Source organism: Danio rerio, chromosome 13, assembly GCF_052040795.2.
Source record: "Danio rerio strain M-AB ecotype USA chromosome 13, GRCz13ab, whole genome shotgun sequence".
In the NCBI taxonomy this organism is placed as follows: Eukaryota; Metazoa; Chordata; class Actinopteri; order Cypriniformes; family Danionidae; genus Danio; species Danio rerio.
This window is the reverse complement of record NC_141033.1, coordinates 27,907,501-27,921,344: the sequence shown is the minus strand read 5'-3', so window position 1 is coordinate 27,921,344 and position 13,844 is coordinate 27,907,501. Positions and strand designations below refer to the sequence as shown.

At 36.0% G+C, this 13,844-nt stretch overlaps 3 protein-coding genes and 1 long non-coding RNA gene across 4 annotated transcripts in view; 2 read left to right on the top strand and 2 right to left on the bottom strand.

Annotated features, from left to right (window-relative positions):
- LOC147834210 (uncharacterized) overlaps nt 1–5,640 on the top strand; it is a 41,778-nt gene extending 36,138 nt beyond the window's left edge. The window contains exon 4 of the long non-coding RNA XR_015505987.1: nt 5,498–5,640. This is a non-coding gene — a long non-coding RNA (uncharacterized LOC147834210). The remainder of the gene's footprint in view (nt 1–5,497) is intronic.
- Nucleotides 958–5,404, bottom strand: calhm1a (calcium homeostasis modulator 1a). Its single transcript, XM_087279387.1, has 3 exons — nt 5,090–5,404; nt 4,433–5,000; nt 958–2,218 (listed from the first exon to the last, which is right to left on the bottom strand). Exons 2-3 carry the CDS (start codon nt 4,979–4,981, stop codon nt 1,727–1,729), a joined length of 1,041 nt encoding a protein of 346 aa, XP_087135513.1. The 5' UTR covers nt 4,982–5,000; nt 5,090–5,404; the 3' UTR covers nt 958–1,726.
- On the bottom strand, nt 5,394–9,215 carry calhm3 (calcium homeostasis modulator 3). The gene is made up of 3 exons (XM_087279390.1): nt 6,775–9,215; nt 6,431–6,686; nt 5,394–6,205 (listed from the first exon to the last, which is right to left on the bottom strand). The coding sequence occupies exons 1-3, from the start codon at nt 7,059–7,061 to the stop codon at nt 5,753–5,755; spliced, it is 996 nt and encodes a 331-aa protein (XP_087135516.1). The 5' UTR covers nt 7,062–9,215; the 3' UTR covers nt 5,394–5,752.
- Nucleotides 9,216–9,267: 52 nt separating this feature from the next.
- itprip (inositol 1,4,5-trisphosphate receptor interacting protein) overlaps nt 9,268–13,844 on the top strand; it is a 4,989-nt gene continuing 412 nt past the window's right edge. The window contains 2 exon segments of the mRNA NM_001017872.1: nt 9,268–9,417; nt 12,441–13,844. The exon segment at nt 12,441–13,844 is cut by the window's right edge and continues 412 nt beyond it. Of these exon segments, the coding sequence (NP_001017872.1) occupies nt 12,455–13,844 (1,390 nt within the window). The 5' untranslated portion in view covers nt 9,268–9,417; nt 12,441–12,454.

The following is a 13,844-nucleotide window of genomic DNA, read 5'->3' as shown; positions in this document are numbered from 1 at the left end:
TGACTCAAAAGCTCTCCATTGTCCACAGCAATGTACACCTGGCAGCCTGGCCTTTTATAGGGCACTCATTGAAATACTCATAGGAAAAACCCTGGACTGTATCTGCAGGTAATATATGACTTTTCAAATTATATTGTAATAAAAATACAAAAAAATACCAGCCACCAATAGCCCTATATTCTTTACCCTATAAAGCAGAGATGCCCAAACTAGGGTCTACGGGCCAAAGTTGGCCCATTCTAACCTTTGATTTGGCCCACCATCCCTTTTAAGAAGAGAGGGAGAATGCTGGGCAGGTGGTTGGAGCAAATATCTTTGACAGAGATTGTCATTTCAAATTGAATGTAACCTTTTGTTTGTTTGTTTGTTTGTTTAGTAGTTTTCTTTGTTTTGTCAATTACTCGACAGATAGAGGGCAATGCACAAGGCATTGGTGAGAGCAGATCAAGGCAAAGGCAGGTGCAGCTTAGCGCATTACACATTAAACTCTATTATAGTTATGGAATTGTTTATGTTTTTACTTCAAGAAATTCATTGAACATTTAAAAAAATTGTTAATATAAAAAATTGTTAATTAATGTCATTTAAATGTCATTTTCAGTCAAAGTCACTAAATTAAATAAGAATTATGGTGACTCATGATTAGATTTTATTTAGTAGAATATATAACTGTATATAAGTATGTAGTTGTTTGGACTTATTTGTTGAATTTATTGTGATTTAATAACTGAACTTAAAATGTTTAAGTTACTACTATAAAAGTTTGACAATACAAATTATCAACACAAATAATATATATGTATATGACTATATAGTCATAGTCATATAGTTTTCATATAGTACTCAACCAGTACTCAACTGTGTCAAAACCTAAATGGTTTTAAAACTTATTTTGCCTTGTTTGCTGAGGCCCTCTAGTGGGCACCATACCCCTGGTTAGAAATCACCACATAAAAGTCACATTGAAATAAAATGGTCTCTTTTATTAAAATTGCAGCATTTATAATAAGTTATTAGTGTGCGCTCATAATTTTTAAATGTATGACTGAATACCCATCTCTTTCTAGAATTTAACTTAGATTTTTTTTAAATGAAGGAGCTTGGTTAAACCTTAAAATTAATGTTCTACTGCCTAAAAAGCATAAGTAAACTCAACTAAACATGAAGGTAACTCATGAACAGTCAGGACAGTGAATTACTTTAATTTTTAAAAACAACACTTGAGTTCCAAATCAACATCCAAATGATATCCGCAATCTTTAATAGGTTTTTGAGTTATGACTGACATTGGATGAACTTCTTCTTATTTCAAACTTATGTTTAGTGAAATTTACCTATAAATTAAATTTTATTTATTCATTTTTTTCTTCGACTTAGTCCCTTTATTCATAAGGGGTCGCCACAGTGGAATGAACCACCAACTTAAATTTAGTTCGATTTAATTTGTTGCAAAAGAGAAAGAAAAAGTGGTATACTCATCATATCAGCAGCAAGATCATCATAATCATTTTATCATTATTATTATAACTTTGGTCACACCTTAATTGAGTTACTAATCTTGTTTTATCCTATTATTTATGCTCTCTTTATGGAAATAAACAATATGTTTACAATAGATCACATGAACGGTTGAGTCACAGGAAAGGACATGCAATAAATACAATAGCAGACAGAACTATCTTCACAGTGAAGCGCTTCATTCAGTTTTTTAAATACCACCATCAGGTCAGACTTTGGAATAGTACACCACAGCTTTTCTTTTGGTATGGCGCTCATCAGTGAGGCTGTGGGTATCTAAGTGTGCATGTCCATTCATTTCTTCAGTGCGTTTACTCAGCAGTAGCGGAGGTTTACATGTATGCCAGTTCCAGAGCACTTTGTTCATGTCGCCTTCTTTTCGGATTCCTAGAAGCCTCTCCTCATCACTCTTCTGTTTTTCTCCATCCTCATCTTTATTACCTTTCCCTTTCTTTGCAGGGGACTGTGGAAGCTGTGAAACAATTTCTCCACTGATGCTCTCAAAGTATTGCTGTATGCAGACTTTGGCGAAACTCTTGGCGTGCTCTTTGCACGTTTCGTCAAATAGTTTGCGCTCTGTGTCAATGTAATGCGACCAGTATTTGGTTTTTAGAAAAGCAGCTTGGGTAAAACAAGGTCTTATTGCCCTTACCAAGAAGGCTACGAGAGTTATAACCATCAAAAAGGTCCATCCGCATGCCTAAAGAAAATGAAAACACAACAGATTAGTGCCTTACATAATTTATCTTTCTCAAATCTTTTGTAGATGTAAAGATAATCTTGTAAATGTACAAGTTTGCAGCGTGGTCCTGTAGCGTACTTGATTGTCAAGTAGCTATCGATTGAGCAAATAATGCACATAAGGATGACACCACCACTTTAATGAAAACTAGTTTTTGTAGTTTACATAAAGAGGATAACAGTATTTTCAAAACTTGAAATTTCAGGATGCCAAAATTGTACTGTTAAAAAACTATTCACCAAAATGCATTATAGTTTTAGATGCCATAAAAAAAACAATTGTATAATTAAACACAGCCATATATATATATATCGACCCGCAGCCCAAGACCTGCTCAACACTGAAACTAAACAGAGCTGAACCTGGTTAGTACCTGGGTGGGCGACCACTTGGGAAAACTAGAATGCTGTTACTGTGATGTTAGGGAGGCCAGCAGGGGGTGCTCAACCTGCGGTCTGTGTATGTCCTAATGCCCCAGTACAGTGATGGGGACACTATACTGTCAGTGAGCACTGTCTTTTGTATGAGACGTTAAATTGAGGTCCTGACTCTCTGTGGTTGTTGAACATTGTGTAAACCCCGGTGTCTTGGCCTTCAAGGCCTCCCAATCCACCTTCATTGAACTGGCTGTATCACTGTCTCTCCTCTCCACCTGCAGCTGGAGTGTGGTGATCACACTGGCGCTGTTGTCCTGTGGCTGCCACCGCATCATCTAGGTGGATGGTGCACACTGGTGGTGGTGTGGAGAGAACCCTCACACTATTGTATAGTATTCAAGAGTATGGCAATAAACAATAAATGCACTACATAAATGCACATCACTATATTACTGATCTTTACTCATCTATATTTCTCTGTGTAGCATGTTTGATATTACAACTTTACCATAGGCAGATTTTATATTAATTTAGATGATGGTGATCCTTACTAAACAAAAATGTCAAGCAGGCATAAGCATATCATAAAACGGAAAACAGTAACAATTGGGTTCCCCTCAGGCTCAGCATGTAAAAGTTTACATAAAAAATTCTCTATTGTGTTATATATATAATATATATTGTGTTATGTATATTTAATATAGGTGAGGTCAGCAATGAGGCAATTTATTATTGCTCCGTCTGTTGCTAAATCATTGTACTATTTCTTGATAGTTAAATTGATTTTTATTTTTAATAGTCTATTATTAATCAATCTTGTATGCTTCAGCTTAAACCATTTTTATTGTTCTTTTATGTATTTTCAACATATTTTTGTATATATTTGTAAATGTTGTTTAACTGAATTGTATTGAAAAACTTACCCATGATGATGCTTTACATAAAACAATCTACCAATTGGACAATTATGGTAATAATACCAAAAAGAGCTTGCACTAACTGCCCTTCTAAAATACACAGTAAGTAGTGCAAATGGCATGAGTTCTCTCATGTGTAAAAAAAATGTTTTTGAAAATGTTTTGAATTTTAAAATTGTTTATGTGGACATAATCTGCTCATTTGAATACATCTTATTGATCCATTCTTTTTATTTGGATTGTTTGTTAAATTGATTGATTCATGAATGAAATTTTAATATTTTACTCACTCTCAATAGCATTCAAAATATGTTTCTTTAGGGAAAAAAGAAGCTGAAATGGAAGAAGCTGAAACTGTGACCATTTGTGACTAATAAAATTAAAGTTGTTTTGGCTGGTTTTAATTTTATTATTATTATTATTATCAATGTAATGGTAGCCATTTACTGACACTTTGAATCACCAAAGTCCAGTTTTACTTTAGTAAAATGGTCACTCAATTTGGATGCCCTGGGGATGGATAAATTAGCTTTAAGTACATTTTCCCTCTAGATTTCATATATATATATTTTAAAATAAAAGTTTGTAAATATTATTTACCTCATCTCATAGCTGGTTGGCTTAATGGCTGCAGTACTTTAACTGAGACTTTTAAAGTCCCTTTATGAACGAAAAAGGAGCAGCAGAACTGGCAGGCAGGCATGCATTCACTAATACCGCATTCGAAGAACAGGTCATTAATGAATCATAATCAATTACAACGTGTGTCCTTTTCAAGATCAAAACTGCGAAACATTACATCTCCCAGCGTTAAGCTTAATACTACTATTTGAAACAAAATAAAATTTAGGAATGAAGTTATGAAATAATCCAATTACCTGTGACAAACAGCGAATATACCTAGTGGCCGCTTCTCTGGAAATAATCTCATGCTCTTCAAATATGTCTTTACACGGAATCTTTGCTTGAATTTTCAGAAGCTCTTTTTGTGATAAGCTTTGATAGCTCTCGTTGACAAACTCGGATAAATCCGCCGTGGGACTGAAGGCGCACAAAAAGCTCTTGCCGTCCATTAAAGTCACGGCTATCCATACAGCCGGAGCGATGAGAGCGCGCTGCGTCATGGAGCTGAACATATAGCGCAATACCGCCGGATCTTTGCTGCGCTTTCCAACGGGTCTCTTCCATTCTTCGGTTAACACTGATATGTTATTGTTCATTACATATCCAAGTAAGAAGAACCATATTGGCGGAACGATGAGAATGCCGATGCCATAGGCATAATTGTAGTCTGGAAGGCAAGGGCATGTAAACTCAAATGAGGAATACATCTGAGCACTTGCCAGAGCCATGATGCCACAGATGCCATTCATGAAGGACTCTTGGTTGGCTTGCAGAAACTGGACCATAATCCGAAACTTATCCATTTTTAAAACGGGATTTCACCTTTTAAAGCAAAAAAGATCAATGTTATACACTTGTTACAGTTGAGAAATAATAGATAATAACTTGTACTGTAATAAACAAGAACTTACTCTGCCTTGTCAGAGAATGAAGAGAGAAAGACTGCTAAAGCAAAGCTGAATCCGCCACACTGATGAAACTTCACCTTGTCAACTTAATGCATCAATGCACATGACTGACAGATGGCCCCTCCTTTTCAGGCTCTTTCCTCACCTACATTGATGGGTGTGATTTCCGTCCTCACCTTGCCTAGTGCTTAAATTGTTTATTTTCAGAGAAAACGTATATCTAAATGACAAAAGATTTATGTAATGACTGATCATTTAAAACCTGAACCGAAGTCAAATGTAAAGACATGGGCAATAAACACAGAAATCAGTGATGGTGTCTCCCATAGAGCTAAAACTATAATTATTTATTTATTATCAATAAATACACACAAACTGTTCATAAATATACAATACATTGTCTTTTTTCAGGTGCTTCTGAGGTTCAGCAGTCATTTGCATCCAAGCCATATCCATGAGGTTGTTGTGTAATGTGTGTGGAAAGAGACATGCAAAATTACACAAACTAAATCCCAGCATATTCAAATGCACTAGCATGCAAGCTCTGGAACAAGGTAAAAACTAAATCTTTCAGAATGTTCTCAACAATAATCTAATAGTAATATCACAATTAAAAGCATTGTGTTCTCTTTTGCAAGATTCCTTGAGATCAGTTTTATTTGAGTTTTACACATCAGAGAATAATGGCCTTCCACTGTGGTCTTCCCAAGTGATACATGCTTTGGGTTTATAGGCCATCTTGGTCACGTCGAGTTCTGGTTTGCATTCGTACCATGTTTGCAGCAAATGATCCACCTGATCTTGTCTGGTTATACCATGCAAACGCTCCTCTTCTTCCTCTCCAAATTCATTTTGCACTGTGCTGTATCTGGGTGCACTGGAGAGGGGCATTCTCACAGTCACGTTCTCCCGCATGTTCTCAAAGAACTGCAGCACACTTTTTCTGGCAAAATCTCTTGCATGAAGGACACAGGTCTCATCGAAAAGCTTCTGTTCCATGTCCAGGTAATTGCTCCAGTAACGTGTCTGGAGAAAAGTTGCGTGATTGAAGCAAGGCTTGATGACGCGAGCCACTGCACCCAAAAAAATGAGGAAGAGGAGGATTGACCAGCCTATTGCCTTAAAGAAGATAAATTGAAGGAGAAGAATAGATGAATCATCTGGTTATGCAAAGCATGAAAGAATTTAAACACCTACAGGTCTGTTCCTTTGAACTTTGTACAGCTCAATCTTACTTAGCATCTGTCAAGTCAAAAGTGACAATGACAACTACGGTCCATTGAAAGAAGGCTATGTATGAACTTTTGAGAAATACAGTAAAAACAATTGAGACAACTCGCTCACCTGAGAGTAACAACGCACATAGCGTGAGACAGCTTTCCTAAAACTGCTGTTTCTGAAGATAACATCTTCTTTGCATGGCACCTTAGCCATGATCTTGACCAGTTCCAGGCCAGTGCTGTTGGGTATCCCTGTGAAATATTTGGGGTCTACATTCATGCTGAATGCACATATAAAACATTTTCCGTCCAGCAGTGTCATCAGAATCCAAACCATGGGTGCCAGAAGGGCCCGTTGCATCATTGATGACAGCAGAAATCTGTGAGAAAGACATTTTAACATGTTTACATTATTAATAGGAATGTTATTATGACGCATAACATTGTTAACATTAATTTCAAACTTACTTTACTACCGCCGGATTTTTTGCCCTCTTGCCAAGGGGTCTGACCCATTCTTCCATTAGCACCCCTGTATGACGATTAACTAACACTCCCAAAAGAAGAAGTATAATTGGAGGCACGAACATGACCCCCATTGCGTACATTTTGTTATATTGCGGTAAACAGGGGCAGTTGAAATCAAAACTAGTATACAACTTGACGCTTATCAGTGACAGTATTATACAGATACCATTGGAGATCGACTCAGAATTTGACTGGAAATATTGCAGTACCAACTTTAAACGATCCATTAACAGATTACGTTACAGCTAAGTGGTTTTAAATGTGTAAAAATTCTTTAAAAACTCTATAAACAAATGTGTAGGCTACTTATCTGACAATGACCGCCAAATAGCATGTTGTGTCTGCGTTGCACAGAAAGTAAAGAAAAAAAACTCGAATAAATTAAATCTCACTGGAAAGCTGTTTTATTAAATGTATATAATTTTCTGTATCACGTAGTTACGAATCCTTAATCAGTATTAACACATCTCTCGAGCTCTGCGTGCTGAAGTGATGGCTTTGCTTGTCAAAAGCGCGCTCCTGTAATCTCTTTTTGGACACGCCCAGATGTGCGCGCGCCAAATACCTGACATTATTATTTAAAAACTGGTTTGGTTTCGTCTGATATTTTTTGATAGCTGATTATTTTAAGACCTATAATTATGAAAACTGTACCTAAATGCTTAATTATAGAGCAAATATGACTTATTTTTTTATTTATTTCCTTGACTGAATGGTTCTCGCGACTGAAACAATAATTAGGCTTGTATGCTATCATTCGAAATTACAGATCTACTAAAAATCATTTAGATTAGATTGGACTCAACTTTATTGTCATTACACATGTACGTATACCCTCACAGATCTATACTTTAAATTCACATTGAAGCTATACAATATATCTGTGCACATACATTAGATTGGTCAGTACTGAAGCCAAATCTGGAGCTTATCTAACAAAATAACCTATAATAACGATTTAAAAACTAGAACACTCAAACAAACAAAAAAAATTAAATACAAATTTTAAAAAGAGGAAAAATCAAGAGAAACGAAAAAATAGAAAAAGTTTGTTAAAAGTTTGTAGGTTGTAATTTTTGTGCAATATTTTGCTTGAATTTGTTTCTATTATATTTCAATTACTAAATATGTCTGGTGACTAAAATATTATTTTAATAAATATATATGTTTAATAGATCTGTTTACCAAAATACATTTCCTTATATTCACTGAGAAATGGATAAAAAAAATCATTTTCAAAATGGGGTGTGCTCAATTATGCTCGATATATGTTGAGCACTGCAGATATTAGCCTATAAAGTGCAATTATAAAAAAAATATGGTGATATTTTACAAATGGATCTACTATGAACATTATACACAATGCGTTAATAGAGATTTACAATAGATGAATACATACAGGTTGCTATTAATAATCAGAGGTATGCAGATATGAAAAACGTAAATTTATTTTTAAACTGGCACAACATTCATTCATTCATTTTCTTTTTGGCATACTCCTTTTATTAACCTGGGGTCGCCACAGCGGAATGAACCACCACCTTCCAGCTGCAACCCATCACTGGGAAACATCCATACAAATACATACAATACGGAAAATTTAGCTTATCCTATTCACTTATATACCACTTTGGACTGTGGGGGAAACCAAAGCACCCAGAGGAAACCCATGGGGAGAACATGCAATCTTCAAATAGAAACGCCAACTGACCCAACCGAGGCTCGAACTAGCAATCTTCTTGCTGTGAAGCGATGGTGCTACCCACTGTGCCACCTACATGTTCTTATAATTAGAAATTAAGTAAAATAGTACAACCTGCAAGTAAAAATCAGACTATCAACTGTTCTTACATCACCTGTTATTGTAGTTTACAGCAAGTAGAAATAAAAAACAGCATACCATCGCTACCAAGTCTTAATTACCAAGATTAGCAGCACCCATTACAATAGCATTTCTTAAATGTTTGAAATGATCTTCTTGTCAACAGGTTTTCTGACAACCACTGTCTCTTAAAACGCCATTGTTGTTGAATTTTGGTGAGGTAGCGACCTCTTGTGGGCGTATCTGTCCTTCGACTTAAGCAGCCACTGCGCATGTCTTTAAGCCTATAATTTTCCTTAACGTATTAAACCTGATCTGTATGTTGTATCTCGGCAAATCACTTATTAATAATGTTTTAATTCTCAAACACGGAAGTTATGCTCATTTGTATTTAAGCATTTTATTTTTAATTGCATGGACATCCATATGAACTAATAATAAAATTGTAACTAGTGGTGACTTTAGAACTTTTCCTCACGTCGAGGAAAGTGTGTGCTGTCCCCAGAGAATAGTCTCTCTATGCGTGAGTATGTGAGACATTTGATGTTGACTCAAGAGCGGGGCTGAGTCTGACCCACGTGCTTTTTATAGAGGAGCGAAACGGCCTCACTGGTCACTTCCTGGATGTGAGAGCAGCTTCGAGTCGTCGTGTGGAGCAGATGAGGAAACCGAGGAGTAACGGAACCGCGCTTTCTCTCGTGTCGGTTCAGTTTCAGGCTGAAACAATGAGCAACGCTGGACTTTAACTCTTGGATTACGGTGTAAGTTACTATTGTGTTCTTGGCTAAAAGAAAGACCCGCCACGAGTGGTATCGTTACAAATTATTCAAGTGACCGTAACAGCTGTGATAAAAACAACAATAAAACACAACAAGACTCTCGTAAAACATCGCAAGACGTCAACGTAAAACTGAAATAAGCAGATTGTGTCGTTTTGAAGGAGAAGCTGTAAGATGCTCTGCCTTGTAGTCGTTAGTTATTGCGTCACCGCCCTCTGATCTTCACGCTTGAGGCGTTTGCTCATTTCTTAAACCTACCAGTGACTTTAATCATTAAAGTCCCGCATTTGAACAGTGTTTCTGTCGTAATAGTGTCTAACTGTTTTCATGTTTGTTTAGTAATGTTGTAATTGTCTAGACTCCGCCCTTTTAGTGTTTTGTGGATTGTGGGAATCTTTTCAGCGCCACACCAATTCCACAATTAATTTCTTCACTGGAGCTCGACTGGTGTGAGTCAGATACCCATGCTGGCATCATGTAAACTATGAAGACCTATTTTGATGATGTTTTATTATGTTTAACTAAGAATATTAATGCAGTTTCACATGGATATTTATTTTCATTAATATTTATTTAATGTACAATTCCAAATCATGACCAAGTTGTTTGTATCTCTCTTTTATAAAGAGAATACACTAATAAGGGCACATATTTGGGCCTGAACGGAAATAAGAAGTAAAACAGAAAATAGAAACCACCCCTTCCTCTGCACAGTGGGGAGAAGGTGATGAACTTTCAGAATGAATCACATGGTCAAAGTTTTTTTTAATAAGCTGTTTGATCTTCTTACACCACAGGTCTTAGGTTTGAAAACATTAAGATTTGGTAGAATTTTACATCTAGTCATTTAGCAGATGTCTTTGTCCAAAACGGCTTAAATTAAAGAAGTATTAAGTGATTCAATAAGACAAGGCTGTAGGGTTGCACGGTTTACCGATACTGTGGCTCTAAAATACTTTTTTAAACAGTAGTATTATCATTAACAGTTCTACAATAGTTAATATTGCATGTGAAATGATTCAATCAATCAATGATTTTATTTATTTTATTATTATTATAACAGCAAAAGAGTCACAGTACAAATAAAGCAGAGAAAGTCTGTATGAATAATACTTTTTCAATAATAAGTGAATTAATAAATAATATGTATTACAACATATAAAATATAGTATTTCTCACTGTTTGCTTCGTTTCATAGATTTGAATTATAAATTAATACAGTATAAAAATACTACCTTGTATTGTGATACTTCAGCTGGTGTAGTATCGTGACATGAATTTATGGTATCTTGACAACTCCACAAGGAAGTACACACAAGAAGTGTGTTATAAAAAGGAATTGTTTGTGCTCAGAAAAATAAGTGCTAGAGTTAGGGAGAAGTTTCTACAGATGGTTTGTCAAACCCACCCACCTGTGTGAATCTCGCTCTATAAATGCACAATGTTTTTTTGTTTGTTTGTTTGTTTTATGATCACAGAAAGGCTGCGTATATTTATTGAAAAATCCAATATAAAAAATCTTTCCATTTTAATTGTAATATGATTGTCAAATATGCAAAATTGCGGCTTTTTAATAATTCATTATTATTAATGCACTTATTAATTATTATTATTATTAATGCTCATTTACAGGTTTATATTACCATCTTTCATGATATGTTGTTTTTTCAGCATCGTTTTCTGAAAACATGGACACGTTTTACTTTTATGATTCTTTGATGATTAGATTTTTCAAAATGACATTTAAAGAAATTATTTTTTTTTACATTATGCATGCATGTAACATATGTATGATTGAATGTTTCCAGGATGAATAAAAGGGGATTAGGTTTATTTTATTGTATGTTTGAATAGAAATGTATCATAGTTTACAAAAGATATGGAGCAGAAAAACTGTTTCTAACATTGATAACAATAATAAATGTTTCTTGAGCTCCAAATCAGCTTACTCAATTAGTTTATGAAAGATCATGTGACACACTGAGTACTTGAATAAACTTGAAAATTCAGTACTTGAAAATTCACATTTTCACATTTGAATCGCATTAAGGTTTTATGTTAAAATCCTAAATAAATTAATTTAAATTGAATAATATGTCATAGAATTATGTTTTTATAGTATTTTTAATCAATGTAGCCTTGGTGCCATGTTCGAAAACATTACAAGAATTGCACTGTTTACAAAATTCTGACTAAAATTCTGACTTTTTGCAACCTGAAACCAAGTGCATAAAAAGTGCATAAATACAGTTATTTTTGCATTTTTCAGGACTGAATATTTCCTATGTACTAAAGAAAATAATTATTTAAACATTGCTAAAATAACTTGATTATACTTAAGCATAAGAAGTTTTGTTAACAGTACAATTTAAAAAAAGAATAAGAACGTTTACTTGCCGTATTACCAGTTGTTTTCATGTAACTTGTAAGTGTAAATAAAAAACTAAAAATAATGTTTAACTTAAGATATCAAATCAGAAGGCTGTTTTTCTATTTAATGTCTGTACACAAGACTAACAAAACATGTCTCCAATCCTTGAAAAAATTTTTGGACACCAAAGTGTACCAGATACATGGAATGTGCCAGTAGCTTGCAAACAGTATAAATATGGCATTTTATCAGCTTCATACCAAGAGTCACTCAGACTCTTAAGTGCCACACCATAAATAAACCAATTACATAACTTCCCCCTCAGTGTATATACAACATTCCATCCTTGGCTTTAGTCAAGTCAAAATGTCTAAATTCTTTGCAGAGATCAGATTACATAAGTTTTCTTTTACCCAATGAAACAGAAAAAGTAATTAAGCATTTCCCAGGTTATCTAGCTGGGTTAATTCATGTTTATTAAGGGTTATCTGACTTCCTTCCCCGGTGCAGGACAGTCTTCGTATTCGAGTTTACAAATAGCACTCTGACAATGGCATGCTTTATTTTTTCTTACAAAAGCTAGAAGTGTTTTCTTACAAGATGCTGACAGTAATCCAAAAATGTGTTTTCCCAGACACACACTAAAGGATGCAAGGTGCGATTGCACGAGTTTGCATGGTGGTAGTAGCGGCAATCCTCAACCACCCCCTTCTTTTCCCCAACGAGAACACCACCGTCCCCGAGCAAGATGAAGACCTCCTGGCCCGGATGAAAGAGCACCAAGAGAAACTTGAGGCTGAACAGAAGCGCCTGGAGCAGGAGATCTCACAGAATGAAACATCTGTGATCGGTGATCAGGACGGTTATGGCTGGTACTTTTGGAGTGCCCTCTGCCTTGTCATTTTCTTCACGATTGAGGTTTGCAGGCAGGATTTAATCCCTGCTGAAATTCCAGACCCTGCAGAAGACGAAGATGGAGATTGCAGTACTGGTTATCACAGCGCTAAGTCTATCGCATTAGATAGAGGTACCCTAAATAACTTCTGCAAGACCCGCTTCTTTCCTTACACCAATGAAAGTGGTAGAGTGCGGGAATTTATTGAGGGCTTTGCTGATGATTTGCTGGAGGCATTGAGAAGTATTTGTGACCTGAAAGCTGACCTGGAAGTTGAGGACTTTGCTGGGATAGGCAGTATGTTCGAATCCTGGAGGGTCTCTAAACCTCCTACATGTGACCTAATTGTGCCTTTTTCTCCTCCGCAACCACTCAGGTTTCAGTTTGAACTCTGGTGCGACCCTTCCACTGAAATCCCACTAGACCTGCAGGGATGTGGAAGGATTCAACTCATTAAACCCGGTGGAAATGGCACGGATTGTCTTTGTGGCTCTATTGATCTTGGTGATGATATGCTGTGTTTGCTTCACAATAGAAATGAGTGTGAAGTACTTGAGGACGATGCTTTGCCGGAGCTCCTCTGTGCAAGGGACACCACATATTTGTCAAAAGGTCAGATCATGAGATGGTTCCAGATCTCTGTGAGCAAAGCTTGGGGCAAAATCTCTCATAAGTACGACTTTGAGCTGGCATTTCGAAACCTGGACTTTCCTGGAGCTCTGAAAATCAAATTTCCATCCGGAAAGACAGTCGTTCTTAATCTTACCCCTGCTGTTCAGTTTGAGAACACGGATGCTTACCTCATCTCTCATTTCCCATCTGACACTAGCAACTCCTCAGACACTCATTGGCAACTCTCGCTAAGCGTTTATGAAAAGAATCTGCTTAAACACCTAGCGAAAAGCCTTCCTACAAATTCCTGTCACATTCATTGCCTTCAAATAGTTGCTTTTTTGCACAAAAAGCAGACCACATTGACGGGGAGAAGTGCCTTTTGTAATTATTATATAAAAACAGCGCTGTTGCATTTGTTGTTGAGTAAACGTCCTGCAATGTGGCAGCCGCAGAATCTCGATAGCCGATTACGAGATCTGCTCAGCTTCCTTCAACAAAGCCTGGAAGAAAAGAAACTCTATCATGCTC